At 38.5% G+C, this 27606-nt stretch overlaps 1 protein-coding gene across 2 annotated transcripts; it reads left to right on the top strand.

Moving 5' to 3' along the window:
- The first annotated feature begins 114 nt into the window (after window positions 1–114).
- LOC121637062 (DDB1- and CUL4-associated factor 1-like) lies at window positions 115–27520 on the top strand. 2 transcript variants are annotated; one of them, XM_041980965.1, is made up of 30 exons: window positions 115–290; window positions 1969–2165; window positions 2248–2324; window positions 2639–2712; window positions 4395–4508; window positions 5443–5580; window positions 6058–6669; window positions 7034–7135; window positions 9248–9406; window positions 9722–9901; window positions 11033–11142; window positions 12602–12701; window positions 12985–13154; window positions 13284–13408; window positions 13498–13574; window positions 14220–14384; window positions 14564–14719; window positions 14955–15608; window positions 17158–17435; window positions 17603–17801; window positions 17905–17987; window positions 18108–18192; window positions 19301–19534; window positions 19758–19851; window positions 19939–20043; window positions 20218–20291; window positions 22749–22835; window positions 23075–23224; window positions 25004–25136; window positions 26619–27519. In XM_041980965.1, the coding sequence occupies exons 2-30, from the start codon at window positions 1975–1977 to the stop codon at window positions 26648–26650; spliced, it is 4758 nt and encodes a 1585-aa protein (XP_041836899.1). In that variant the 5' UTR covers window positions 115–290; window positions 1969–1974; the 3' UTR covers window positions 26651–27519. The 2 variants fall into 2 exon arrangements, with proteins under 2 accessions (XP_041836899.1, XP_041836898.1); XM_041980964.1 differs by lacking the exon at window positions 115–290 and adding an exon at window positions 598–715 and having other exon boundaries at window positions 26619–27520.
- The last annotated feature ends 86 nt before the right edge of the window (window positions 27521–27606 follow it).

Genomic DNA, 27606 nt, shown 5'->3' with positions numbered 1-27606 from the left:
CCAAATCATGTCATGTAAAGCGACAACAAATTAGACCAAAGCTTCATTAACATTTTGAACTACAAGTCCCATGATGCGGTAGGCTTTTTGCGTCATCGAACATCGACTGTTACTTCGTGACGTATCGTACGGCCGCCGGGAGAAGTTTGAAAATATACGTGAAACTTTTTTCCCATCACACATTCATTGTCAGATATTGTTAAATTTGTTCATTCCCGGCACATTTAAACGGATTTCTACAAAGACCAAGATCAACGGAACAGTTCAAAACAGTGAACGCTTATTTTCAGGTGAGTAACATAAAAAACATGAGGTAAACTGGCTAGCTGAAGCTGTTCCATGAGGCAACTGTCATTAAACAGTTGCTACCGAATGAAGTCCTCGATGAGTTCCGAGGTATACTGTACGAGCTTAATGTATAGTAACATTAACAAGACAAAGGAGGTGAAATACTTAGGGAGATAAATTAGATAAAGCAGGTTTAATCTGGTCACGTTGGCTGAATTTGCTAAATGTTAGCTAGCTGAGCTCAGCCACAGAGCAGATATGTGTCCCCTGCAGTGGCGGCTCATCAACCAGCTGTCCTGACCACAAGCCACCTGTTGGTGCGGATTCATGCCAGCACGGGGGTGTTTTAAACTGTCCCAATCTCTGATGGCACCTGTAACAGCCTGTTGAGATGTCTCGTCGATCTTCTGTCGCACAGCAATTGATGGTAAGTATTGGAAAGCAAAAATTGGCAACCGAGGATTAAATAGTTTTTTAAAATAGAAGTGGAACACGTCTTTTGTCAAAACGTCAGTTTCGTACTTTTTCCTCTACTCGGAAATAGGAAATCCAGACATGGATATTTACTGTCCATGTTGGCACATTCACCCATAATGAATAAAGTATTTAGAAATAATGAACGATGTATATTATAGTTTCCCAGAGCTAAAAGCATAATCTTCAGTTGAAATTGTACTTCTAAAGATGTGGAAGTTCATGAAAGTACTATTTTATTTTCCAAACATCTGGTTTTGTTTTGTTTTTTGTCAGCTAAAAATGTGCTGCTTTTAAACAAGACCTACTGCACACTTCACCTTATTTATCTGGTTTGTCAAAGACAGTGCTGTTCTTTAAACATTTAGATAAAAATGTGTAAAATGTAATGCATTGTTAAATAATTAGCCAGTGTCCATAGTTATTATACCTTGTGAAGCTTTCATATGTCCCACATTCACCTAAAGAAGTAAATAGATTTGCAAACTTTTAAAAAAATCCAGCAAATTCAAGTTTGCAGAAAACTAATCCTCATCAGTTTTTCACGGACCCCACTAGTTTATCTTTTACCCCTTAAGACATGCCCCACCCAATGGTTCAGAACTACTACCCTAAAATAATTGTTTAACTTAGTTGGGTAATTTCTGAAGAATACTTTAAGTCCTAAATATGATTTTATAAGTCAGACTCTGTGTTGTAACACTTTTTCTTCAGCAAAAGATCTTTCCTTAATATGCAACAGGTGTTTGCATCACTTCCTACAAACGGCCCATTGGAGGATTTATCATTATAAAAATTATGAAGCACTTTTTTAACACAACTTTAATTTAATCTCTGTCCCGCTAAGGCCAGGGAAGGTATTCTTTTGTTTATTTTCATATTTTCCAAAAAAGACTTTTTTTTTTCCATATATCCCCCCCCCCCTTCATGTGTTTTGGTGTCAGACTGTATGTAATGAATGGTTCCTGCAGTGCATTTATTATAATGGCCAGAAAGGGGCGAATTTTCTGGTTTCAACTGAGAACAGATCCTACTTTTCACATGTTCTGTCACCTAATAAACATTTTCCCAATCACCTTGACTATGTCCATCTCATGCATCTATGGCTGGTACACATTTAATTTTATTTATTATTCCCCAATCTGTAAAAAGGTTTAAACAATTTATACTTAATCTTCATCATACACTTTTTCATCTCTCTTCCAGGCAGCGATGTCCTCCCCAGGTGAAGAGGCTCCAGCCGGTGTATCTGCTGTCCTGTCCTCTGCATTTTCAGCTGCCCTGTCAGCCGCCATGGCGGTTGCCATGGCCGTGGATGCCAAAGCAGATCTTGGCACCCTACTAGACGAATGGGAAGAAGCACGGTGGGGCACCACAGAGAGACTGGTGTCCATCCTAACCAAGTAAGACCCTCTTCTTTAGTTTATCTTTGTCTCTGAATGCTTGTCGAGGAGGTGACTGTGCTTCATATGTGTTTCTTTGCAGAATATCTGAGCTGATTGAGCGGGAGACAGGAGAATACTACAAATCAGACCCTGATCTGTTTGATGATCGTCATCCAGGTGTCAGCCTGTTTACACACTGAGTTTCTGTCATTTCCTATTAGTTTCTTTATAAACTAAATTAGACCTCATAATACTAAAAGCCCATAAGATTCCATGAATCTATTTTTGCTTTTAAACACAGTTATTTTAACTTTCAACTTTTTATTCTGGCTGTATTATGTTGTTTTCATTGTTTTTATTTTATTTTTATTGTACAGCACTTTGAAAAACTGGGGTTGTTGTAAATGTGCTATATAAATAAAAGTGTAACCTTGAACTGTTTAGTCCATTAAACGTTTGACTGGTTATTAAGTTTCTGTCTGTTTTTGCAGGTCGAGCAGATCCAGACTGTATGCTGGGACAACTACTGAAAATGCTGTTTATGAATGATGACTTCACTAATGCGGTAACAAGTGCAAACAGATCAGCTAAAACATGAAGTTTATAATATTGATTATCTTACCCAAAACTTGTAATGTGTCAAAAATCAACAGTTGGTCTTGGAACTCATTGTGTTCAATCTGAGAAATTGCATGAAAAGACCTGAATGTTGGTCATGCACAGAGAAGTATCTCAGAGAGAAAAGGCTCATTAGGTGCTTCTGGTCAGCAGTGGTGAGGACCCACTGATAGCCAGTCTGTGGGGTGACAAACCACAAACAACAACAGGGTGTTGAGGGATTCGCTGGAATGATCTTTAGCCACAGCAACTACAATCCACTATGTAGAGGAGTTAGAGGATGTGTTTGTAACGTCCTGGTGCCAGATACCACAGGGTGCCTTTGGTGGTTGTGTAAAGTCCCCAGGTTGGATGCCTAAAACTCTCTGGTCCTAAGTTTGTATGTACTAAGGAGGAACTGTGTGATGGCACTGATTTAGTTAGATTCGTAAACCCGTTCTATTTCATGATCACAACCATCATATAATTATATACATGTGCACAAACCAAACTTCCATTTCCAGTAGTAGCCAGTGTTTTTACAGAATGTGAAACTGACATGCTAATCAGTGAAGAAGAAAAAGGTGGTCTCAGTTATCTACTCACAACAGAACAAAACCATTTAAATGGAAAAAAGAAACAGAAATAATCTCTGTTCATTCAGAGAAAAAAGCCCTGCAGACGTACAGTAGTAATAGTTGAGTTAGAAGAGTGAGGCAAACGCAAAGGCAGCATCAGGGCACCGGCTGACCAAGTTCACCTTTTAAAAATGGCTCCGTAAGCCAACTATCATTTTATTTAGAAAGTCATAATGAAGTCTGCGTGCCTGTTTTCTTCATGTCATGTTAGCAATGTCCTACATCGCTGCAAGTGCAGCCATCCTGATGCATGACGATAACACGTGACTGCAGCTATTTATAACAGCCACAATTAAATGATAGCGTTTCTAAAGACTGATAAGAAACTAAATCTATATAAAATAGTTTCTTAAGTCATATTTATTGTTTTTATTTTGTTTATTTTTATTCCATTATGTTTTCTTGTTCATTTCCACTTTATCATATTAGGCTTTGAAAATGTTTGTAGGCATGTTCTGGAGAATGTGTGTGTGGTCCAAACACTGTTACCGTACATCCTTCGTTATAAATACCAGGATAACGCAAACCCGTGGTTTTTGTCTGTAAACATGATCTGGCCTAGTCTCTCCAAGTCAGAGCTATTTGAGTGTTTTTTTAGTTTGTTTTAACTTAAAAGTCGTTTTAAAAAAAAAAAAAAAGGGAAAGAAAAAAGTAGAATTTGAAGTTGAACACAAGTTAGTTAATGACTAATAAAATGATAATTTTACTTCCAATATTTATTTATATTTTTTGATGTGTATTAGTTGTAATTTTAGATGCATCATAAATGCATATTGACACAAAAAATATAATTATTTGTTAACGTTTATGTTGTGGATTTACTCTTTATTTAACCAGCAAAATCAATCTTTTGAGATTCAAATTATCTTTGGCAGCAGTGTTTGGGTCAAGACTGGCACTTTGAATTAAGTATAAGCAAGATGTTGAAATGCTTTCATTTGCCAGACTCTGTTTAAAGGAAGTTAAAATTACAAAGAAGCTGTTTTGATTCCTATTTGGTTATGTTTCACAGCTTTTGGACACATATATAATGAGCAGCAGGGAGCTGAGCCTCAACACGGCAGCGTGTCGCCTCCTTCTGAGCATCATGCCTGGCCTGGAAACTGCTGTAGTCTTCGAAGAAAAGGTAAAGTTGGGTATTCCTGAATTTAAGGCATTAAAATGTATTAAGAAAGCAGAATTTTAATGATTAAAGGTATCTGCTTTTACTGTGTTTTTCTGATTCGCCACTGTTTTCCAGTGTTCAGTCATAGCCTGTATGTTTTTCAAGAACAGCTTGGACAAAACATCTAGAATGATGCTGGTTTTATATGATCACTTGCTTCAATGCATCCAATTCAGCTTCTCCTCAAGATCTGCATGTGTTTGCTTGAGTTGGCTTGGTGATGCCTGAGCATAATAAGCTGATTAACAGGCAGGTGCATCACTGGGGGGGGTGCAGTGTTGTTGGTGTGGAATCATGGTAAATAAAACAAGCGTGAAACTATTGTGAAAATAAAAATATATAAGCACTATAAGCACACGCATTAGCAATATGGAGCCCTAATTTCTCCACAAAAACTTGGCACATTATTATTAAAAATCTGAAAAAAATATTCTTACAAATATTAACAAAAACATTATTATCATTCACCTTTATTTAACCAAGAAATAAAAACTCTTTAGATTTAAAATGTTTTTTTCCAAGTGAGCACTGGTCAAATTACAGTCCACACACACTGAAAACAAGATGATAAATACATGTAAATATCATGAAAAGGAATTCTAAAACATTGTAAGACATGAAAGACACCATGAGTCACACTGGCTAGACAAAGACATCAGGAGGGCCAATTATACAAAAGAAGGCAAAAAAAAAAAACATATCTCTGATGATGTGGTCATATCTTCCTCAGCATTCCATGATGAACACATTTCCCTAATCCTAACAAACAAACTGGATCAGCTTAATGCAAATATGTGTAGGCATTTGAGAGAAACAGTAATCTATTGCTGGAGTGTTTTTCTTTTTCCTTTTGTTTCCCAGTAAATGCGTCAGCTTTGTGTTGTGTGGATGACAGGAAGGTCTGGTGGAGAAGTTGTTCAACTGGGCCTGTGAAGCAGAGCGGCCGCTGTGCGTTTACGCCACTGGCCTGCTCGCCAGAGCCATGAGCAACCAGGAAATGGCGGCCAACTACAGAGAGCAGAACGCCAAACTGGTGGGTTTCATATTCATCCACAGTTAATGTGGCTGGTCAGTTTAGGGGTATAGACCAGCGAGATCTTCAGACTGTTTGCTCTGTGATGTTTAGGCCAGAAAAGATGTTATAAGTTCTGTCATTCAACCTAACCGGTTATAGGTTTATGTTATGTTATTTTTTCTGTAATATCTACACCACAAGTGCAAGTATTAGGATTTCAGATATATTTTTGAGATATAATATTTTTCAAACGTTCTTCAAGGAAGAATTGTGTTCTAGTCCAACTTAACTATTCTTATTTTTTTAGTAAGTTTTCAATAGCCCTGCAAGAGAGAGATTACCTTTGTAATTGCCTCTTAGTTGATATTTTATTGGTTTAAAAAGAAAAGATGTTTGAAACATTAAAAAAAAAGAAAGTAGCAATAGTCTGAACTGTGTTTTTCAAAATCTCAAAAAAGCTATGAATCATTTTGCTTGTTTTCTCTGTGCATCCAGGTACCAATCATGATTAAGCGTCTGCAGGACCTGCAAACTGCAGAGGCTGTCGGTCACTTAAGTCCCACCCAAAACCTCTACAGTCTACCTCAAGACTCTCAGGATGAAGCCACCCACACCTCAAGTGTCGCAGCAGACCAGGAAAACAAGACGGATGGGGAAGATGCAGGTGAGGAGGAAGAGAGAAAAAAAAGAGATGGCGAGAGAAGCAGTTCAGCTTCAAAAGCTAAACCCCCAGCCCTGCTGTGCTCAGCCCAGAAATATGGTGGCTCGAGCAGCAGCTCCACCCGACTGCATCCAGACTTTGTTTACCAAGCAAGTCCAGACCCTGCAACCTTGGAAATGGAGGACACTCAGGGAGGAGGAGGAGGGGGGAAGAGACGGTCTGTTAAAGAGAATGGGAGGAGAGTCAAGCAGAAGCTCAGCTTTACCAGCAGGACTGCAGAGGAGGCAGAGAAAACTAATACAAGCGAACAGGCAACCAGCAGCTCATCCTGGTCTGAGATGAGTGCGATGGTGATTGGCTCCGAATACTGCCTTTCACCGCTGAGCCCAGCCATGGAGCAGAGGCTCATCCTGCAGTATCTGACACCACTTGGAGATTATCAGGAGGTGAGAGTCCTGATTATTAAATGTGATCTTAAACAAAATACAAAGAATGAAAAAAAAAAAAAGTTACAGAAGTTCAAATGGGGAATGTGAAAAGAGAAGCGTCCTGTCTTCTTGTCTAAGCCTGTGGCCTGTATTGCACACCACCAAGATGCAGCAGAAACATTCTAATTCTTTATGCTGGGCTAAAAGTGGGAAGTGTAATATCAAAAGTGGGTAATCCAGACCTCGAAGCTCACATTTTTCAAACTCCAGTCATCTTTGGTTTTTTTGCATGATTATACACATTTAAATGGCTACACATAGAAATAACTAAAAGCTTATCAGATTGATATGATCACAGTAATAATCCTTCACTTTCTTGCAGTTGCTTGCCTTCTTCATGAAACTGGACACCCGATCACTGCTGATGAACTACATAGATCTCAGGCGGACCAAGAACGTTCAGCTCACCTTTGACGCCCTTCTGGTAAGGTCAGATGTTTACTTTGGGGGAAAAAAAAGTCACAAAAACATCACAAAATCTGATGGGATGGCAGGCTTTTAATATAAGACTTAACCTTTTTTTGTACTCCCCTGTACTTATGATTTTGCAAAATTGCCAATCAACCTGTTCTCATGAGCATACCTTTCCCTTTCTCTTTCAACACTAGAACAAACCTGAAACAGAAGCTGATATATGTAGCCCTTTTGGATCACATACTTAAATAAATATACAGATATTGCAAGCATTTATTTGTTATAATTTTGATTATTATGGCTTACAGCTTATAAAAATCCCCAAAATCTAAATCTCAGAAAATTAGATGTGTGAAAAGCTTCAATGTTGTAGCATCTAAGTGCCACACTCTAGTCAGCTAATTAATCCAAAACACCTGCAAAGTACTCCTCAGTCTATTTCAGTAGAATTCACAATCATGGGGAGGTTGCTCCACAAGGAGGGAAAGCTTCAACAGGTAATTGTAAAAGAAGTTGGATGCGCTCAGTGCTGCATCAAAGCACATCAATAAAAAGTTGGTAGGGAAAAGTGGAAGAAAATGATGGAACAACCAGCAGGGATGAAGAGGAGAGGAGATGAATGTCAGGAAAAGGCCATTCAAAAATGTGGGGGAGCTTCACAGGAAGTGGGCTGTGGCTGGAGTTAGTGCTTCGAGAGCCACCACACACAGACGGATCCTGGACATGGGCTTCAAATGTTATATTCCTCTTGTCAAGCTGTTCCAGGACAATACGCAACATCAGAAGCATCTTACCTGGGCTTAAAGAAATGAATGAACTGGTCTGTTGAGCAGTGGTCCAAAGTGCTCTTTTCGAATGAGGCAAATTTTGCATCTAATTTGGAAATCAAGGTCCCAGAGTCTGGAGGAAGAATGGAGAGCACACAATTCAAGACATTTAAAGTGCAGCGTGAAGTTTCCACAGTCTGTTGATTTGGGAAGCCATGTCACCTGCTGTTGTTGGCCCACTTTGCTTTAAGTCCAGAGTCAATGCAGCCATCTACCAGGAGATTTTAGAGCACTTTGTGCTTCCTTAAGCAGAAAAGCTTTTTGGAGATGCTGATTTTATTTTCCAGCAGGACTTGGCACCTGCCAAACCACACTGTCAAAAGAACCAAAATCTGGTTCAATGACCAGAGGATTACTGTGCTCGATTGGCCAGCAAACTGTCCTGACCTGAACCCCATAGAAAATCTGTGGGGCATTGCCAAGAGAAGGACGAGACACATGAGACCGAGCAAGGCCGCTCGTAAAGCATCCTGATCTTCCATTACACCCGAAGAGGATAATCATATGCATGACTACTCTTCACATGGTCAACATTTCTGTCTTCAAAATCCCTTTTTAATTGATTTCATATATTCTAATTTTCTGAGATCTTGATTTTGGGGTTTTCATAAGCTGTAAGCCTTAATCATTAAAATTATGAATAATTGCTTGAAATATCCCACTTTGCATGTAATAAGTCTATATGATATGTTAGTTTCCCCTTTCCAGTTGAACTACTGAAATAAAATAAGTTTTGCACGATATTCTAATTTTCTGAGGTCCACCTGTAGACACTGAGCTCTTCCTGAGGAGTGGAGCCAGATGTACTTAACTTGGATATTAGTTTAAAAACAAATGAACATTCATTCATTTTCTATACGGCTTATTCCGGTCGGGGTCACGGGGGAGCGAGTACTAGTTTCAGTTTGATCCTGGAATTATGTTCAAAACTAGAAGCACACTGATCAGGAAGAATGACTTTAGCTAATGCTGCCGTAATTAAAGACCAAAACTTAGTTTGTTGTCATGTAGCCACCCAGCCCCTCCCCACAGAAAAAGATGTCTGTGTGTGAAAGATAATCTCAGCATTGTGGGTGAGGCTCTGCTCAGCTCCATGAAGGTTAAATTTACCAACTTCACTCAATGGGCGTTTCCTTTTACTCACTATGACTGCCCAGCTCTGCTTTTTTTTATATGACATGAAAACTTTGACTTTGTTTTAAAGGTTAAATGATAAGATTTACAACCTTCATAATCATTAATTAACTGATTTCTCTTTAAAGTGATTAGCTTTTCTCTCTCTCTCTTTTTTCCAGTATCTTGCCTCACTGCTGCTCCATAAGAAGTTTGCTGCTGAATTCATTGATCATGGAGGAGTTCAGGAACTTCTTGAGATCCCGAGGCCTTCTATGGCAGCAACAGGAGTTTCCCTCTGCCTGTACTACTTGGCCTACAACCAAGATGCAATGGAGAGGGTATAGTTATTATTCATGCAACAAGTGTTAAACATGCAACATCTCTAAACAATTAGAATTTTGCAGATTGAGGCAGCTTTATTTAAAGGTTTAGAATTCTTAAAGCTTTAAAGGTTTTATGGTTTATTTGAATGTTAACATTTGGTTGCAGTGTAGGTTGAGGTAATAAAGGTACTTTGAATCAGGAGTTCATAACCCACCTCTTGACATTGTGTAGCTCCCCTCAGTATGGTGAAACCCATCAGCATAAACTGAGACTGATCAGACTGAGACTTACCATCTCTTTCCATGTCTTTACTGTGTGTGCGCTTACAGGTGTGCATGCTCCCAGATGGCGTGCTGTCAGACATGGTGTCTTACGCCCTGTGGTTGTTGGAATCGTCCCACGCTTCAGGCGTCTGCCACGCCACCATGTTTTTCTCAATTTCCTTCTCATTTAGGGCAGTGTTGCAGCTCTTCGATGAGCAGGATGGCCTGCGCAGGCTCGTCAATCTGGTTAGTAGTGAATCATCTTCTGCTGCTTTATTACAGCAGTTTTTTTTAAATCAATATTAGGATAACATAAAAAAACAGCACATGGATCAAGTTCACAGAAGCAGTGCCTGGAAGAGGAGAACTTGTTCTGTGATGATCTGCTTTTGTCTGCCAGCATTACAGCTATCGCTTCCTGCTCTTGTCCCTGACGGGTTAGATGAGTATTGATGATCCATCATAAGAAACTGAATCCATGTTAATAACATTTACACTTGCAAAAACTGAATTATTTTCAAATTTTTTGTTTTGTTAATTGTCTTATGGCATGGCTATAAGACACAAACAAGGGCTTGTCAGCCATGAAAGGAGACCTTTGTTCAAATCAGATTATGGGCAAAAGATGTGATTAATTAAATGGAAACTGTTTTTGTACCAGACTTTAAACTTATGTAGACATTTTTCACATGTTAGTCTGTCTGAATGAACTTTTTTTGGGAGTCAGCCCTAAGTGGTCAGTGTTTTTGTGTTTCTTTTTTTGCTTGGATTAAAATATAATTGTCTTTTTTTTTTAATTAAAGTCAGTTTTCATTGCCTAAATTAATGATTTCTTTCAGAGTTACATTTAATATTTACAGTTATGAAAAGTAAAATAAGTTACAGAAGTTGGGATGTGAAAGATACCTATAGTAGTTGTAATAGATGGTGTTCAGAGCATTTTGGAGTGTCAGAGAGTGATTCTGAGAGGGTTGTGAAGCTAACCTTTTATTTAAAACAACTCAAACCTTAAAGAATTCATAGGGGTTCAAATGATTCAGGTGTGTTACAGCAGGGAAACATAGAAAACCTGGAGGACACTGGCCCATGAGGTCCGGGGTTGGTGATCCCTGCTCTAAACTGAGAGCACTCTGATCACTGCCTATTTCAGATGAGACACTGACTACATAAAAGTACTTAACAGATACAGAAATATCTCTTCATCAGGGCTCTGAATGGTATAGTCATATTAAATTAATTTTTGTGAAAGAATTTTTCTTCTGGGCTCCAGGAGTAAGAATATGAACATATTTGATAATCTCTTCTGAGGGTTTGATTCATTGTTAGGCTGGTCGCAAAAATCTCATTTTGAAACCTTTGCACCATTTCTCCCCATAGATCAGCACTTTGGAGATCCTTAACATAGAGAATGAGGTATCCATAATGAGTGATGACCAGGTCTTCTCCAGCCGACAGAAAGCCAAGCACACCTGCATGGCACTGCGCAGGTAAAGCAGTGATAGATGGATGCTCTGATGGACACATTAATAGAAGTATAAGTTTATGCAAAAACAATGGAATTAAATATGCTTATTAATTGTCAAGGACACTAATGAGCTCGACACACGGGAGGCGACGTCGCTCCTTCTCCATTCATTTCCTATGTGCGATGAGGCGGAAATCGCTGCCCCCCTCCAGTCATGTTAAATGTCGCGTTCATTCACGTTTAAGTTCACACGGGGGGTTGCGATGTGACTAGGGCTGTCAGCTTTTGAAGTAATCATGATTAATCCCAGCTTACAAATGAGATAATCATGATTAATCACCATTTGAGACTATGCCTGAAATGTGCCCGTTTTTATTGTATCAGCAGAAAGAGCAAGCCAACGCTTCCAAATATGTAATGTTAACTGACCCTCAACATCAGATATGCAAGGGTCAGTACGACTGAAGTTAAATATTGATGCAGAAACTCTGATAAAACTGATGATCTCGCAAAAAACACATTTTTCTTTTTATCATTGAAGTGTAAGTGTTTGTGCAGCAGTGATAAAATTCCTGTGTTGCTCCATCAATTTTCTTTTAATTCCCAAATCCATCCAAAGAGCCGGCCGACTCATCTTGCCTCTAGACACCTCCATGTCCCACAGTCATAACGGAGAAATGACGGATGGATTGGGTTTGTTATGCCGTACATGTTTTAATTTTGTTAAAAATATTAATGCAATTAATTACATGAGTTAATTGCCGGTAACATCTTTTTTTTTCTTTCTCACAGCCTTAGACTTGACACAAGAAACATTTTTCTGCTTTTGTCGCTGTTGCATAGCCCTGTAACCAATCAGCGAGAGTTTCATTGACTGGTGGAACAGATCATTTTAGCAGTATCTGGATTCCCGTACTTTGCAATACTTAATGCAAAGATTATAGAGATGTAAATAATTAGGAAGCTGCATAGGAACTTGTTGATGCCAGGGTGACTTTGTCTGAATGTAGGCCCTGGATCAGCCTTGAGGTCCACCATCCAATAATGATATTCACCATGCTGCTTCTATGTTTGTCTTTTTCTTTTGTACAATAGTCAACAGCAAGATTTCTGTCAATTCAAGCAAAATCTTCTTTCTCTTCATCGTTGATGCCTTGTCTGTCACGAACTGCTTTGAAAATGTCAAAATTCCCTCCAATATCTTAACTAATCATATTTCTTGGAGACAAGTGATCTGAGAGCATGATGCGTGATGCTGCCGCCATCGCTGCTGTTCAGCGCTTCCTGTGTGTTGGGTTTCATCTGGGTGGCGATGAATTTCGGCTGTAGCTGTCATTTGTCACCTCCTGTGTGTCGAGCCCACAAAAGTTACAGACTTGCACAAACTACACCTCATCTAAATCTGTACCTGTGGCTGTGCGTTACGGGCACATGTATAAAGTGCAGCAAGCATTAAATGTGTTATTACTTCCTTTGTGAAGGTACTTCGAGGCTCATCTCGCAGTTAAGACTGAACAGGTGAAACAGTCCCTGCACACATCAGACAGCGGCACCATTGTTCCCCAGCAGCCCTTTTACAAGGTATATAGATGCATTATTCTCCAGGTTTTATATAATGGATTTGGAAAAAATAGAAGATGTTTGTTAAATATTTTGTCCAGCATATTGTCTGCATTTTCCATTTCAAACTAATACTTACAAATGCCAAACATTTTCAACCCAGTGTTTTTATCCCCCATCACCATCGTAGACAGATTTTTCTTTATGTGATTTGTTAACTTTAACAGAGTATAACGTTTCTTGATATACCCCTGCTTACATCAACTGTGTGTGTGTGTGTGTGTGTGTGGCTCCCTGTTTCCAGGCTTACTCATACACCAGAGAACAGATAATTGAAATGATGGAGTTTCTTATTGAGTGCGGACCTCCTCAGCTCCACTGGGAGCCAGTAGAAGTATTCTACAAGTTGTCCTGTGTTCCTTTAATGCTGCAGCTCATATCTACAGCCTGTGACTGGAAGACCTACTATGGCAGGTAATTTGACTTTCTCTCTTCAGTTGGAGGCAGCCATGGTTATAAAAACTGACAAGATCACAGTAATAGCAACGCTGATCGAGCCGCACATTTTCTTCCATCTTTTTATTTATCTCTCTGTCTCATCAGGAGCGACACAGTGCGCTATGCTTTGGACATCCTGGCCATCCTGACAGTGGTTCCTAAAGTCCAGCTGGTCTTGGCTGACACTGTTGATGTTTTGGATGAAAACAGGTCCTCTGTTTCCACTGTGGGTCAGTAAAGCTGTTTAGTTTTTAAGTAATTGAGCCATTTTGGAATTTTAGTCTTGTGTGCATCATTCTGGTTCTCGTCTCTGCTGCAGGTATGAGCATCATTCTGGGTGTTGCTGAGGGCGAGGTGTTTGTTAATGATGCTGAGATCCAGAAGTCTGCACTACAAGTAAGCAGATGGTTTAAGTCGGTTTACTGTGACTTGTTCACTTCTCTAATCCAAATGAACATATCTCAACAGGTAAAAACTGGCTGTGAAACTCTGTTTATTGGAGTTCATAATTCTAGATGGCAAAATTTCTGCTGCTAACTTTAGAAATTGTCTTTCTTCGCCGTTCTCACCAGTAACTGGTTCCTACATGTGAAATCCACCGACATATGCTGACATTTTTTTTTCTTTGCAAACGTTCATGTTCTAGTTTACTAACTGTGCTAAACCGCTGACTTGAAATCAGTTGCAGTTGATCAGTTGCAAATATTTTAAGTTGTTTAAAACTTTATTCATGACTGATTTCCTTTCGTAATTTGTGACATAAATTGGAGATTGTAAAGTGGCAGCGTGTTGGAAAGCAATTTTTAGCCTCAAAATGAGCAGCATGGCTGTTGATTCTTGGTGTTCTGAAATAATATACACTGGCTGTTAATAGTTTTCACAGTATTGGGATTTCATTATATTTATAAGTTGAAAAGCTATTCTGTTAGAAATAATTCTATGAGAAATTATATTCGTATATTATTAACATAATTCACAAACAAATTTCTTTTTTTTCTGACTGCCTTGAACTTTCATTTTTTTTCCCTCTTTGTTTCCCAGGTGATAATAAACTGTGTGTGCGCTCTAGACCAAAGCTTAAACACTGTTGGTACTTTTGCTGTTGCCCCTCTGAGGCAGTCCCTTCACCCCCAGCAGCCCCCTACTCCCCACAACAGGGTGCTGGCCCACATGTGGCAAGTAGTACAGAAAAATAATGGTATAAAGGTAAGCAGTTAAAAATATATGTATTTCTTTGACCTGACCTTAGGTGTGGAAGGTCATTTTTATTCAGGCTGTTTATATATTAATGTGAGCTCTGCATTCTCAATATGTAAACTTAGAGAGAAAAAAAACATTCCTGTCTAGTAGAGATCAGACACACCTGTACATTTTGGACCCTCCAGGTGCTTCTATCCCTGCTGTCAGTGAAGATGCCCATCACAGATGCAGACCTGATCCGTGCTCTGGCCTGCAAGGCTCTGGTTGGACTTTCTCGCAGCTCTGCGATCAGGCAGATCATCAGCAAGCTGCCGCTCTTCACCAGCAGTCACATTCAACAAGTAAGAACCAGATCCTCAGTTTAACGCTCAGGTTTTATTAATATATTATTAGAATTTAGTTAAAAAAAGCACAATGTTTTGTGTGTTTTGTTGAGTATCTGGAACTAGATAGTAGTGGTAATTGGTATACTCTTGCCTGTATTATTTATAATTTAAAATTTCATGTGATGTATTGTTTTGATGTACAGTTTTAAGTTTCCTTCTCTCACTTTTGTTTTATAAACACCCTCCCCAGCTGATGAAGGAGCCAGTGCTGCAGGACAAACGAAGTGAGCACGTCCGTTTCTGCCGTTATGCCGCTGAGTTGACTGAGCGAGTGTCTGGTAAACCTCTCCTCATGGGCACCGATGTCTCGCTGGCTCGTCTGCAGAAGGCTAACGTGGTCGCACAGTCACGCATCACGTTTTCTGAGAAAGAACTCCTCATACTGATCAGGAACCACCTCGTGACCAAAGGGCTCCATGACACAGCAAATACACTTGTTAAAGAAGCAAATTTACCAGTAGCTGCCCTCTGCGCAAACACCTCCTCTTCCTGCGTCACCCCTCCCCCTTCTGCGTCACCAATACCCAGGACTTCTCGGTTAGCGAGTGGTATTGTAGCTCGTATTGCCAGCCATGTTGGAACATCTCCTATCTCAGCCTCTATTGCTTCCTCCTCTCCTCGATCCCTTGTCATTCCTCACCCATCATGCTCCTTTGCATCTACCTCTGCTCTCTCAACCCCTCCTCCTCATTCCCATTCTCATCCTCATCCTGCGCCTCCCGGGCAGGCCTCGCACCCTGTTGGTCGGATCTTGTTCACGCGGGAACGCCCAGCAGCCAACTGCAACTCAGGGAAAAAACCTCGTGCACTAAAACAGAAGTCTGACCATGGTGCTTTTATACAGGTTAGTAACACATGTGGTTTCAGATTAATCATCAGTATTTACAAATGCCCAGTAACTATACTTTTTGAACAAGTAAAAACAGCATCTTTATGCACATTAACGAGTGAAAACATTTGATTATCAAGCATCCTCTAGGTAGGTAAAGAGAACTTGGTTAAGTCATTGAAACAATTTTTTTAAATTTCATTTTACAGATCAATTATGCAGTATTACATCAGTGTGAGTCATAAAAAGATTAACCTCAGAGATCAGCTGTTAATATGGAAGTGAAATCAGAGTCGGGTGTTTTCAGTTAACCGAAGGACAACCAGTTGTTGGTAGACACCCACTTTATTTTAAGTGTCAATTTCACAACATGTTTGTGGAAGAATGAATAAGATTTCCAATGACCTCAGATTAGAGAGCTGTTGAAGCTCTTCAGCCAAGGAAATGTTTACAAAAGCACCTCTAAACTTAAGAGGTACAAAATTATCTTGAAAGGTCACCAATGGACCAATACACCAGTTAACGTCTAAATAATTACAGGCCTATTTCACACTGGTTAAAATTAATGTTCATAAATCTAGCATCCGGAGAACATTGATGTAGATCTGATTGGTGCAAGAAGAAAGCCAGTGTCTCGAATGATGTCTGCAGTTTATAAAGATCATGTGCATTAACTAAACATCAGGAAAAGGTTGTTCAGAAATGAAAATATGGACATTTGAAAGAGTTGCCACATATTCATGCATTGCCATATATATGCTATTTAACTCTTAAGAGTTGACAGCAAAAGATAGATTTTACTACAAAAAAAAAAAGACAATTGACGAATAATAACATTAAAGTAGGAGGTAGGATCAGAAGTTTCAGGCTTGTGACCACCTGCTGTTGCCATTAATACAGGAGGCTACAGTGTGATACAGTTTTTCAAAAGTATTTAACTTTATTTTATTAAATTTTAGTATTATTATTTGTAATTGTAAACATTACTAAACTTGGTCCTGATAGAGGACAGTATTTGATCCCAGCTTTTATGGTTACATCAACATGAATGAGACAGCATATAGTCTATACAGTTAGCGGCATAGTTTGGTGTTAATTATTTCTAACCTGTATTGGAGTGCTTGGATGTTGCTGCTGCCATTAGTCCTGATTACTTCAGTGATCTTCTGATTGTCCTATAGCAGGGGTGTCAAACTCCGGTCCTTGAGGGCCGGTATCCTGCAGGTTTTCATTGTTTCTAATGATCTAACACACCTGACTGAAATTAATGGGTTATTGTGAAGAAGTTGACAAGAAGCTGTTGGATCCATTTGATTTTACTCCTATAGTTATGTCCTGTAGTGCCATCAAGAGGCTATTTGGGACTTGCAGTGAAATGTCTTGACAACTACTGAATGGGTTATCTTTAAAAGTCGGTCATAAGATCAGGTCACCCTCAGGATGGAATGTAATACATTACATTATCTTTTGGATTTTCTATACAGCAACAGTGTGGGGTCAAAAAGTTAAATTTGGTAAAGAATTTTATTTTAAAACCACATTTTCTTTCCTTCCTCTTAATCAGACTCCAGCTATGAAGAAGCAGTTGGAGCGCCACCTTCCTTCTCCGCCGTCTCTGGACAGCATCATCACAGAGTACTTGAGGGAACAGCACGCTCGCTGCCCCAATCCTGTCACCACCTGCCCTCCTTTTTCCCTTTTCACCCCACATCGCTGCCCAGAGCCCAAACAGAGGCGACAGGCTTCGCCCAATTTCACTGCCCGCCTGGGAAGCAGGATGTTGTACCCAAAGTATGGAGGCGTGGACCGAGGGTGTCTGGATAGACACCTGATATTTAGCAGGTAAGGAACAGCCTTGGGACAACATGTTTGTTTATTTCAACCTTTAAAAACTGTCTAAAAATGTCTGAAATTAAAAAGTTCAACTTCACTTATTTCATCTTAATCTCTTCTGCCTCTGCTTCCTTTTTTTTAAAATTTATTTTATTTTTTTCCAAACTTGTCTTGAGATTTCGCCCAATGTCGGTTTTCCACGAGGGCGACGGAGACGAGAGCAGCTTCACCTGTTGTGCTTTCTCAGCCCGCGAGAGTTTCCTGATGCTGGGAACCTGCTCAGGCCACCTCAAATTCTACAACATCTTCTCTGGAGAGGAGGAGGCCAACTACACCTGTCACACTTCAGCCATCACACACCTTGAGCCCTCCAGGGTACGACATAAACATTTTAAACATCCTACTGTTAGGATGACTTATAATGTTGCAGCAGATCAGATAGTTGAAATAAATAGCTTATAATCACTTTGTCTCACAGGATGGGAAATTGCTGCTCACCTCTGCCTCTTGGAGCGTCCCCCTGTCAGCTCTTTGGAGTATGGACGATGTCTTTAGCATGAAGTAAAACCATCACACATCCCTGTTTTGATTTTACTCAACCGTTTGTAGATAATTGTTTACAGTGATTTACACACTGTGATGCTGTGTAGATTTTTCTGATATGTTCTTTTTTGTCTCCAGAAACTCCTTTGCAGACGATCACTATGTTGAGTTTAGTAAGCTCTCTCAGGACCGAGTCATCGGCACCAAAGACCAAGTTGCACATGTAGGAAACACAAACTTATTTTTTGTTTGGTACCTTTATAATTTTTTCCATCTTCTGACATATTCTTGTCCTCATATATGCTAAATTGTATTTTCTTGTTTTTTATTCTTATACCTGCTTTCCTGAAAAATCTTCCCCTGTTTTATTTCCACAAGATTTTCACAGTATCCAGTGCTTGTTTTCATTAGTTTGGACATCAACATTTATGCTCTACTTTTCCATTTTTCATTAAATGATCACCCGTATCTTGTGTTTTTAGTGGCAGATTAAGTCACGTTATTAGTGTTCTTGTCTTTACACAAGAAGTATATATTCAGCTTTGTGAGATTTTACAATCATTTACTATTGAAGCCAGAGGAGTGTTTCTCATTTCAGATGTATTGTCTTCCTCACTTTTCATGAAGTGACACCTAAATCAGATGGTGCACTAATTACTAATCAAGCATGTGCTTGTTTTTATTGCACAAAACTTCACAACTTTACAGAGATGAATTGACTCTTCAATGTGAAGACTTAGTTTAGGGTCTTCTGTCTTTTCTAACATTTGACCATGGTTGTTTGTGATACTTGCACTTTATCAAAACTCTAATGCCAGCTAAAATGTTTACTGTATGCTAGACTCATTATCAGTGATACTGTTATCTATTCAGCTCATGACAGCATTTTCATTCTTGTGTTTCAGCTTTTCTCTTAAATTGACACTTTTATGACACAAGCACAATCTCCCCTTCACTGCTAACGTCAGCACAATTTGTTCTGTGAAGCTGTTGTCAAAGAAAATGCTGTTTTACAACAAATATGCTAATAGTTGCAGTGCCTTTATGACAATATGGTAATAGTGATGAGCCTTTTTCTTGACTAAGTCTGTATTTATTGATTCTAACATAAACAAAAGGGCCTGAAAAGATGAGTGAAGTTTCTTGAGTCAAGCATTTCATGGGCCTTAAGGCACCCAGCACATTTTAAGTGAAATCGGTAGGAGTAATTTGAATTAAATGAACTTTAAGAATTTCACAAGCTGGAATAAAGTTGAAGAGCTCTAAATATTCAAGTTGTGTATTTGGGTTTCAAACATTAATTTTAATGTAATTTTTCCTTCTTGTTTCAGATCTACGACATCCAAACAGGTCAGAAGACCCTGACTCTGAATGACACCGCCCTGGCCAACAACTACAAGAGGAACTGCGCTACCTTCAATCCCACTGATGACCTGGTGCTAAATGATGGGGTGCTTTGGGATGTGCGAGCATCCCAGGCCATCCATAAGTTCGACAAGTTCAACATGAACATCAGTGGGGTTTTCCATCCTAATGGCCTTGAGGTCATCATCAACACAGAGATTGTATCCTCTAATCCTATCTGCCTTAAAGGCTTTTCTAAAATAATAAGCCAAACTTAGTGCCTTTATTGTTTGGATGCACAGTTTTGTAAATTGATAAGGAAAAAGCTGCATTAGGTAAAAAGAGAATGAAAATGAAAAAAATGGTTCTCGGCATTTTGGCAGGCGTTTATTTGTTTACATCAGTATCTTCTTGATAACTTTCAACCTTGACTGCAGACATCAGTGGGATCTTAGGACCTTCCATCTCCTCCACACTGTTCCTGCCCTGGACCAGTGCAGGGTGGTCTTTAACAGTAGTGGAACCATTATATATGGAGGTATGGACCTATGTGTTTCACTTATTTCTAATACAGTCAGTGCACAGATCACTGTGGGTCATGATTGCATTCCTCTCTTATGTACAGCAATGCTACAAGCTGATGATGAGGATGATGTTATGGATCAACAGATGAAGAGTCCATTTGGTTCATCCTTTAGAACGTTTGATGCCACAGACTACAAGCCCATTGGTAGGCTGTGCTTTTTCATGTCATGTCATTTGTCCTTTTTTTAGATTAAAAAATAGATCAACACAGCACCATTCAAAAACTCTTATCTTCTGAGTCATTTTTATAGTAATGGTTTGGACTGTGTCGTATCATGATTGATTTGTGATGTGTATGCATTTTTCTTTTTCCTTTCAGCGACAGTGGATGTGAAGAGGAACATATTTGATCTGTGTACTGATACCAAGGACTTTTACCTTGCTGTCATAGAGGTATTTTCCTTTATTTTTTGTCCCTATCTCTTTAGGTGTTATCCTAGTAATTTGAATTAAAGCAACTGGACTTCTTTTTCTTGGTTCTTGAACAGTTTAATTTCTCGTCTACTTCAGATGAGAAGCCTAAGAAAATTAAGTCTGATTGCCTATATTCAAGCTCTGATGGTGACCATGACCTGGATGACTGAAAATCCTTCAACCTGTTTTGCATCATGTAAACATAGCTGAACAGAGGCGTGGTGCTTAGCACCGCTGCCTCACAGCAAGAAGGTCGCCATTTTGGGCCTGCCCTGGTAGTGCAAGTGTTGTGTTCTCAGAGGTAGCTACTGTTCCTCTACTCAGTCCTCCCTGGTTCTGTTCTTGGCTTTTAGCTGCATGTCTCCTCCTGATCTACAAACAACACCAGACCCACAAAATCATCTTTTTAAAAAGAACCGTAATTACCTGGATTTGTGGACGTCAGGTGTATTATGGCTAAAATAAACTTCTGTGCAACCTGCAGTAAAAAAAAAAAAAATTCAGAGAACCATACAATACAGAGTTCAGACTAAGTGTGATAGTATGTAGCAGTCAGGGCAGTTACTCTGAAAAAGTAATTAGTTATTAGTTACTCATTAATTTTGTAAATTGTAATGAAATTACTCGTTACTGAAGTTGAAAAGTAACACTACTACTTATTACTTTACTTTACCGTGTAGACATGGACAAACATCATAGCCGAATCATCACTGCCTGTCTGCATAGTGTTTATTGTATATTGTAAACAAAATGGCTTTAAAACCATAAGAACAGCATCTCTGTCTGTGGGAAGAAATGGTCACACTTGTCTCATCATCATTTTATCTTGTATTTTTCTAAACCTGGACGATTCAATAGTCAACAGGGGGAGCATGTCTCCTACAATGAACCTGCAACTGGCTTGTTAATTTCTGTCTTACCGGCTGCTGCGCTCCAGAAAATGTTAAAAAAAGCTTTGCTTGTTTAGGCGGGTTGGCTGCTGAAAGACTCCTTCCACTGACCGTCGAGCAGGATCTTTCACCACAAGTTTGGACTGAAACTGGACTGAACTGAAAATAATGCGAATATCACTACTGACCAAAAGCCCGTATCTCCGACTCTCCAGCTTAATTTTTCTTTCTCTTTATTTGGTGCACAATCAACTACGTCACGCAAATCAATCTCTATGGCAATGTGCCCAGGCAAGAACACACATAGGCAGCAGCATGAGCGTACCACTTCAAACAGAACTTTACACATAGGCAAACACGGCTCGAGTAACGCGTTACTGTAGTCCAGTAAAGTAATTTCGTTACCAGTATTTTAAGTGTAACGCACTTCTTTACTTTGTTACCTAAAAAAGTAATATTGTTACTGTAAAGCGTTACTTTGTAGCTCGTTACACTGGGAGCAGCATCACTGATTCATTTAGATGCTTGTGATGCAGTTTGTACATAAGATCTAATTTGATTTCCATATTGCTCAGCTTTGCTTATGTGATTTCTATTCACATAGGTTTAGTTTCACAGCAGGATTTTTATGATATAATTAACATTAGATATTCTGGGAAGACATTTAAACTACATTCACACTGCAGATAAATAAAACTTTTTTTATTCCATATGTTACCAATGTCGGATTTTTATTTCTTTGTCTGAACAGCACAAATCTGATATTTCAAAATCTGACCACTTTTTGTGTCGTCCTAGATCATATCCATACCTAACAGTTTGAGTAACCTCAGATTCAGTAAGCGACCCGACATCCTCCTTGAGTCCTCCTGGGCCTCGGCTTTCCATGAGCACTTCACTTCTGTTTTTAACGTAGAGCCAGCTGAAGGTTGAGAGTTAACAGGCATCCAGTATTGATTTTTGTCCACGTTCCTCCCACACAGAAATCGTTGAATCAGATTAATAATGAATTAGATTAGATTATTGTATTTAATGGGACATTTGTTCTGAAAGTGCTCCACAATCCATAGATGCAGTTTTTTTCTTCAAATTGCTGCCATTCTTTACTTTAAGAGACTCTCTAAGATGCTCTTTTTATACTCAGTCATGCTACTAACCTGTTGCTAATAAACAGGTTCTTCTAGTTGTTTATGTATCCAATGTTTCTTAGACTTGTTTCTTCAATCAAATTTTGTAATTGCTAATATTTTCTAGTAAAAACTAACATATCTCGCTTTAAACATTCATTTTCTATAATCTGTTGTAAATAAATATCAGTCTATTGATTCATAGGTTTTGAGTTTTTGTTTTTATTTTTTGTTTAACCATACACAGTATCCCAACTTTTTTTTGCAATTGGAGTTTTAAATGAGTTTTAAATGGCCCCCAAAACTGCTAAAAGTTTTTACGCAGTTAATTAGTGTGCATTACTCAAATAACTCATGCATTTCCTCAGACTGCAGTTTTTTTTTTTTTTTTAAAGCAATTTTTCACTTTTAATTTGCAGAATCAGGACACAGTCAGCTTGGACACAGTTTGTCGTCTTTACGAAGTGGGACGACAGAAACTGGCCGAGGAAGGAGATGATGACGAGGTGAGCTGCACATTTCTGTTTAATTTTCTCTGAGAACATATTCTTTTGAAGCTTATTTTGTCAGCATTATCAGCATCGAATAGTTGTGAGACCATAATCTATACTATATAAAGAAATAGCAAAAAGCAACAATATTTATTTCATGTGCCATATTTAAATACCTTGAAACAATAATCTAAGCATGCATATGTTTCGATAATAAGGTTGATTATTTTGTAACGCATGTTGTGTTCTTTCAGGATGATGAAGACCAGGATGACGATTCCTCAGACACAGATGATGATGATGACGACGATGATGACATAGACACAGACCCACTTATAGAAGAACTTGTCAATAACAATGGGCCAGCAAACCAGGACCAAGCGACCTCCCCTGCAGATGAGGAGGTATCTGATCTGATAACAAATTAAACTCTTGTATTTAAATAATTTCAAATTTGGATTAGCCTTGTTTACATGGACTAGGATTGTCACAATACTAAAAGTTCAAAAGTTCAAACTCCGAAACTAAGGCTGGTGCTCGATATGATTTTCAAAACTCTAGAGGGGAAAAATCCTTTTTTTTTAAAATTTTTTTTAAATCAGTCAGAACACCACAAAATAACTACATGATCCAAACAATACAACTAAAATATATTATTAAATATAAAAAAAAAAAACATTAACAATGAAAAATAAATGCATTATTTTAAATCTCTATTAGTTTGTGCAAGGATACAGTCTTCCTGCAGACTGCTCACTGTGGTGCAAAAAATAGTTTCCTTTTCTTCACAACCCTTAATAAGAGACATTTAAACAAACAAAAGGAGCTGAGCTGCTGCTTCGCGAGGACGAGCCTCTTGTGAGCGCATCTGTACGGGGGAGGGGACTGCGGCAGCACCCGCGGCTCAGTAGAGTAAATGATACATGTTTTCATGTCTCCCATAACACCAGAACAAGTTGCTAGATTTTTCGCTAGTGGCTTTTTTTCCTTAAAAAAAAATAAAAAAGAGTTCCTAGAGAGATCTAAAAACTTGCTAATTATAGCATCAACAAGCTGTCGGATCTGAGCGAGTCATGGTTTAAATGGAGTATAAATAGAGTCTTCAGCGGCAGCATTTTCATTGTTTGTTTTGTCTTTGTAACTCAGACTTCTGTCTAAAGACTTGACACATTTTTTTCCTCCATCTGATCACAATCAACCATTACGTCCAAGTTCTTTTTTTCTGATGGTGCAATGCAATGATGCAATGTTTTAACCTCTTACCACAACTGGTAAGGACAATGGACCAAATGTCGGATGTGATGACCAAGTGATTGTGTGATATATCAAATGAGTCATCCTGCAGCATCCTTTACATGGAAGGCTGGAAAAGTGCCAGAATCTATATTCATAAAGAGGATAAAATGACTTAAGTAGATTCGGCTCTCTGCTGTGACAAGGCACCTACACGCCCCAAATCAACCGCTCTCGCCAACATAATGCCAAATTTGGATTTTTAATATGGCACGAGAAATAACTTTGCTCTTTATGCATTAATGCGTTAAAACATGATTGCGTTAATTCCACAGATGAGTGTGTTTCCATAAACGCCTTCATTTTGACAGCCCTAATAAAAACATCAGACTTATTTGATACATTTACATATTTTTACAATGACATGGCAACCCCCTAGTATCTTGAAACCCCCAGTTTGAGAAAGGCTGCTGTAAACAATGGGTCCTTCAGGGAGATGCTGTAGGGACTGTGCTGTCCATTGCAATGCCTGTAGAAAATGGGTAGAGGCGGCCGGTCCTTTCCATGAACCGCAGACGCCAAAGTGGCATTTAAGTATCGACATCTGTGCAAATTAGTATCTAACTAGATACTAAATTTTAGTATCGATTAGTATCTATTAATTGATTGATTGATTGAAAACACTAACGTGGACAAATATTTAATCTATCCGATTGAACTCAGTCTGATCAGAGATTCCAGCTGACATGTTTACATGGACACTGGATAAAGTGATTAGTTGTGTGTTTACATGATGGAAAGATTTATTATGATTGGAAGATGTTTCACTTGCTCAATGTGTAATAATTCGAAAGAAGATGAGGAAAGAGCTTTTAAAAATATATATTTTGAACTTTTTGACCATTAATTTATCGTTAATACTCTAATAATGTTTTTTTTTCCCCGTTTAGATTGCAGGAGGTCTTAGCAGCAGCAGTGACAATGACAACAGTAACGACGATGATGATGAAGACTCGGAAGATTCAGATCATTCATATGATACTGGTGAAGAATCAGACCTGTTAAACCCTGAAGACATAGAATGTAAGTGATTGAACCAATAATAATCTATGATAACTTTATACATCTTTTTCCTTTTTAGTTTTGTTGCTCTAGTGACAGGTATTTCTACTGTATGGTAGTTTAAAGTCCCATCCCACACAAATGTGTTAACCACCCAGGTTCATTCAAACATGAATGACTAAAACAATGAACAAGTTAATTAAATTGTCTTTCAAAATTGGAAGAAAATGAGCTGTGCTCTCTGTTTGCAGATGCTGGGGCTGTCTGCATAATGGTGTGACTGTGTTTCATTTGAGCTGATCTAAGATAAATCAGTTAGCAAAGCAGAGTTCATTCTAACAGAAGCAGACTGCTTAGATGCAAAATCCCAAAGGCACCCTGCAGATATTAAATGTCTCTGTCACCTTCCAGTGTTAGAATAAGATACCAACATTGCTAAAATTTGGTTTGCATTCTCATGGTGGTAATGTCCTGCAAGGACTCAGCAGACATTAGCTGGCTCACCAGGAGTGTAACAGTGGTGGGGCCACACACTCAGTCTGGCAGTCACAGCAGTGTATCCATTAAATCACTGTTTCTGTAAAAATTATACCAGCTGAATAATGCTCAGTTCAACTTCACTCTTGCCAATAATAATAATAATAATAATAATAATAATAATAATAATAGTTTTTCTTGTTCTCATTGTTCCTTAGCAGTTTCTACAGTCCAAGTTCTGCAAATGCTGTAGGGAAGATGCTTTTCCATAATGTAGGCAGAGGAGTCAGCTAGCCAGTTGTTAGTCCAAGGCATATAAAAATGGTAGTAGGCTTATTTATAGCATTTGAGTGTTAGGGGTGAGGTTGGCTTTTGCTCTTCCATATATATATATATATATATATATATATATATTTATATATACACATTTGACTAAAAGCAGTTATTGTACTTTTTTAACAGGTTTTAATCAACTATCGTCTAACACCTATAACATGTTTCCATGCAAATCTCTCAATTTACTTACTCAGACCTTAGGTTTTACTTTGAAGATATTTTTTTATATTATTTGATTGATAGTCATTTAATAAAACAGTTATCATGGTAATGAGCATGTTATCTAATTAATATAAATCATTAATACTAAACAAGTTTGTAATAAACTCATCTGCTAGAGCAGGGGCAGCCAACATCTGTCCTCGAGAGCCACAATCCTGCAGGTTTTCCAAATTTCCCTGCTCCAACACACCTGACTGAAACTAATGAGTCCTTGTGCAGATCCTTATAAGTTGTTGGATCAATTCAATTTGAGTCAGGTGTGCTGGAGGAGGGAAATTTGGAAAACCTGCAGGATTGTGGCTCTTGAGGACCAACGTTGGCCACCCCTGTGCTAGAGTAACATAAACTCCATTCATGAACTTTTAGAAGTGAGATTTGTTAGTGTAAGGCACAGTGTACATTTTGAAACTGAAATTGATTACTCTGGCATGCCTTCTGCACTTACTTGTGTCTGTTTTTGTCCTGCAGTCTTCAGAGTAGAATCAGAAGATGAAGACTGAGTGATGCATCATTGACACGTGGTTCTCCTGACCCTGAAGACGATGCCCCCTTGCTGACAATGTGAAGCTCAAGGACTGTTTTTTTGTTCCTATTTAAATGATTGTCTCTTTATTTCATCAGGCAAGTTGACTGTGAGCACACTGATGTAAACACTGATGTCCTGCAGGATAATAGAAATCAGCACTATGTGTCTCTGAACATATTTCTTAAACTGAAGAGAGTCTATCTAAAAGTTCACCGGTCTCAGCTACATTTGCTGTCTCCCATTTTTTCAATAGAGTATTTATTAGTTTTTCAGTGTTTTACTTGGCTCTTTGCTTCTGCTGCAGAAGTGATGCTCTGCTCAGGGGAGGACTACTTTTTCAGGTTTTATAGTTCACATTTGAACTGGCAAAGCCACTTCCTCATGTAAAAATAATAATTTAAAAAATCTAATGTCCTAATTATTTTTAGAGAATTTTTTTATTTCAACATCGAAGCAGCATGCAGTCTTCCAAATATGCATTTTTTCCTCTTTGAACATGTGATTGTAGCTCAAAGCCAAATATTCATGTGATAAAGGTGGAACAACAATGACCTCACTTTAGTAATTTTACAGAAAATAAATCTTTTTCAGCCTCTGATATAGAAAATTTAAGGTCAGTAGAATTTTATGTGCATATATAACGATGCTCTCCGTAAGAAGTGTTCAAAAATGTTCATATATTTATGTTCCTTCAAATTTCTGATTTACATAATACAGATTGTATCTTTGCAAAATCTGTCATTAGATGTGTTTTTATTTATTTATTTGAAATGGGAGATGTTGGTATACTTCATCAGTATTAAAGATTTTAAACTTACACCAGGCAAAATCAAACCATTGTTCAAAGCCAGCCAAAGCAACCTGAAAACGTCCTACACAGAGGACTAAGTGTAAGTTGATCACTGATACTGCTTTAGCCACTGTTCGATT

The sequence above is a fragment of the Melanotaenia boesemani genome, chromosome 3 (genome assembly GCF_017639745.1).
Source record: "Melanotaenia boesemani isolate fMelBoe1 chromosome 3, fMelBoe1.pri, whole genome shotgun sequence".
Lineage (NCBI taxonomy): Eukaryota > Metazoa > Chordata > Actinopteri > Atheriniformes > Melanotaeniidae > Melanotaenia > Melanotaenia boesemani.
Note: the sequence above shows the minus strand (reverse complement) of the source record. Positions and strands in the feature narration are given on the sequence as shown.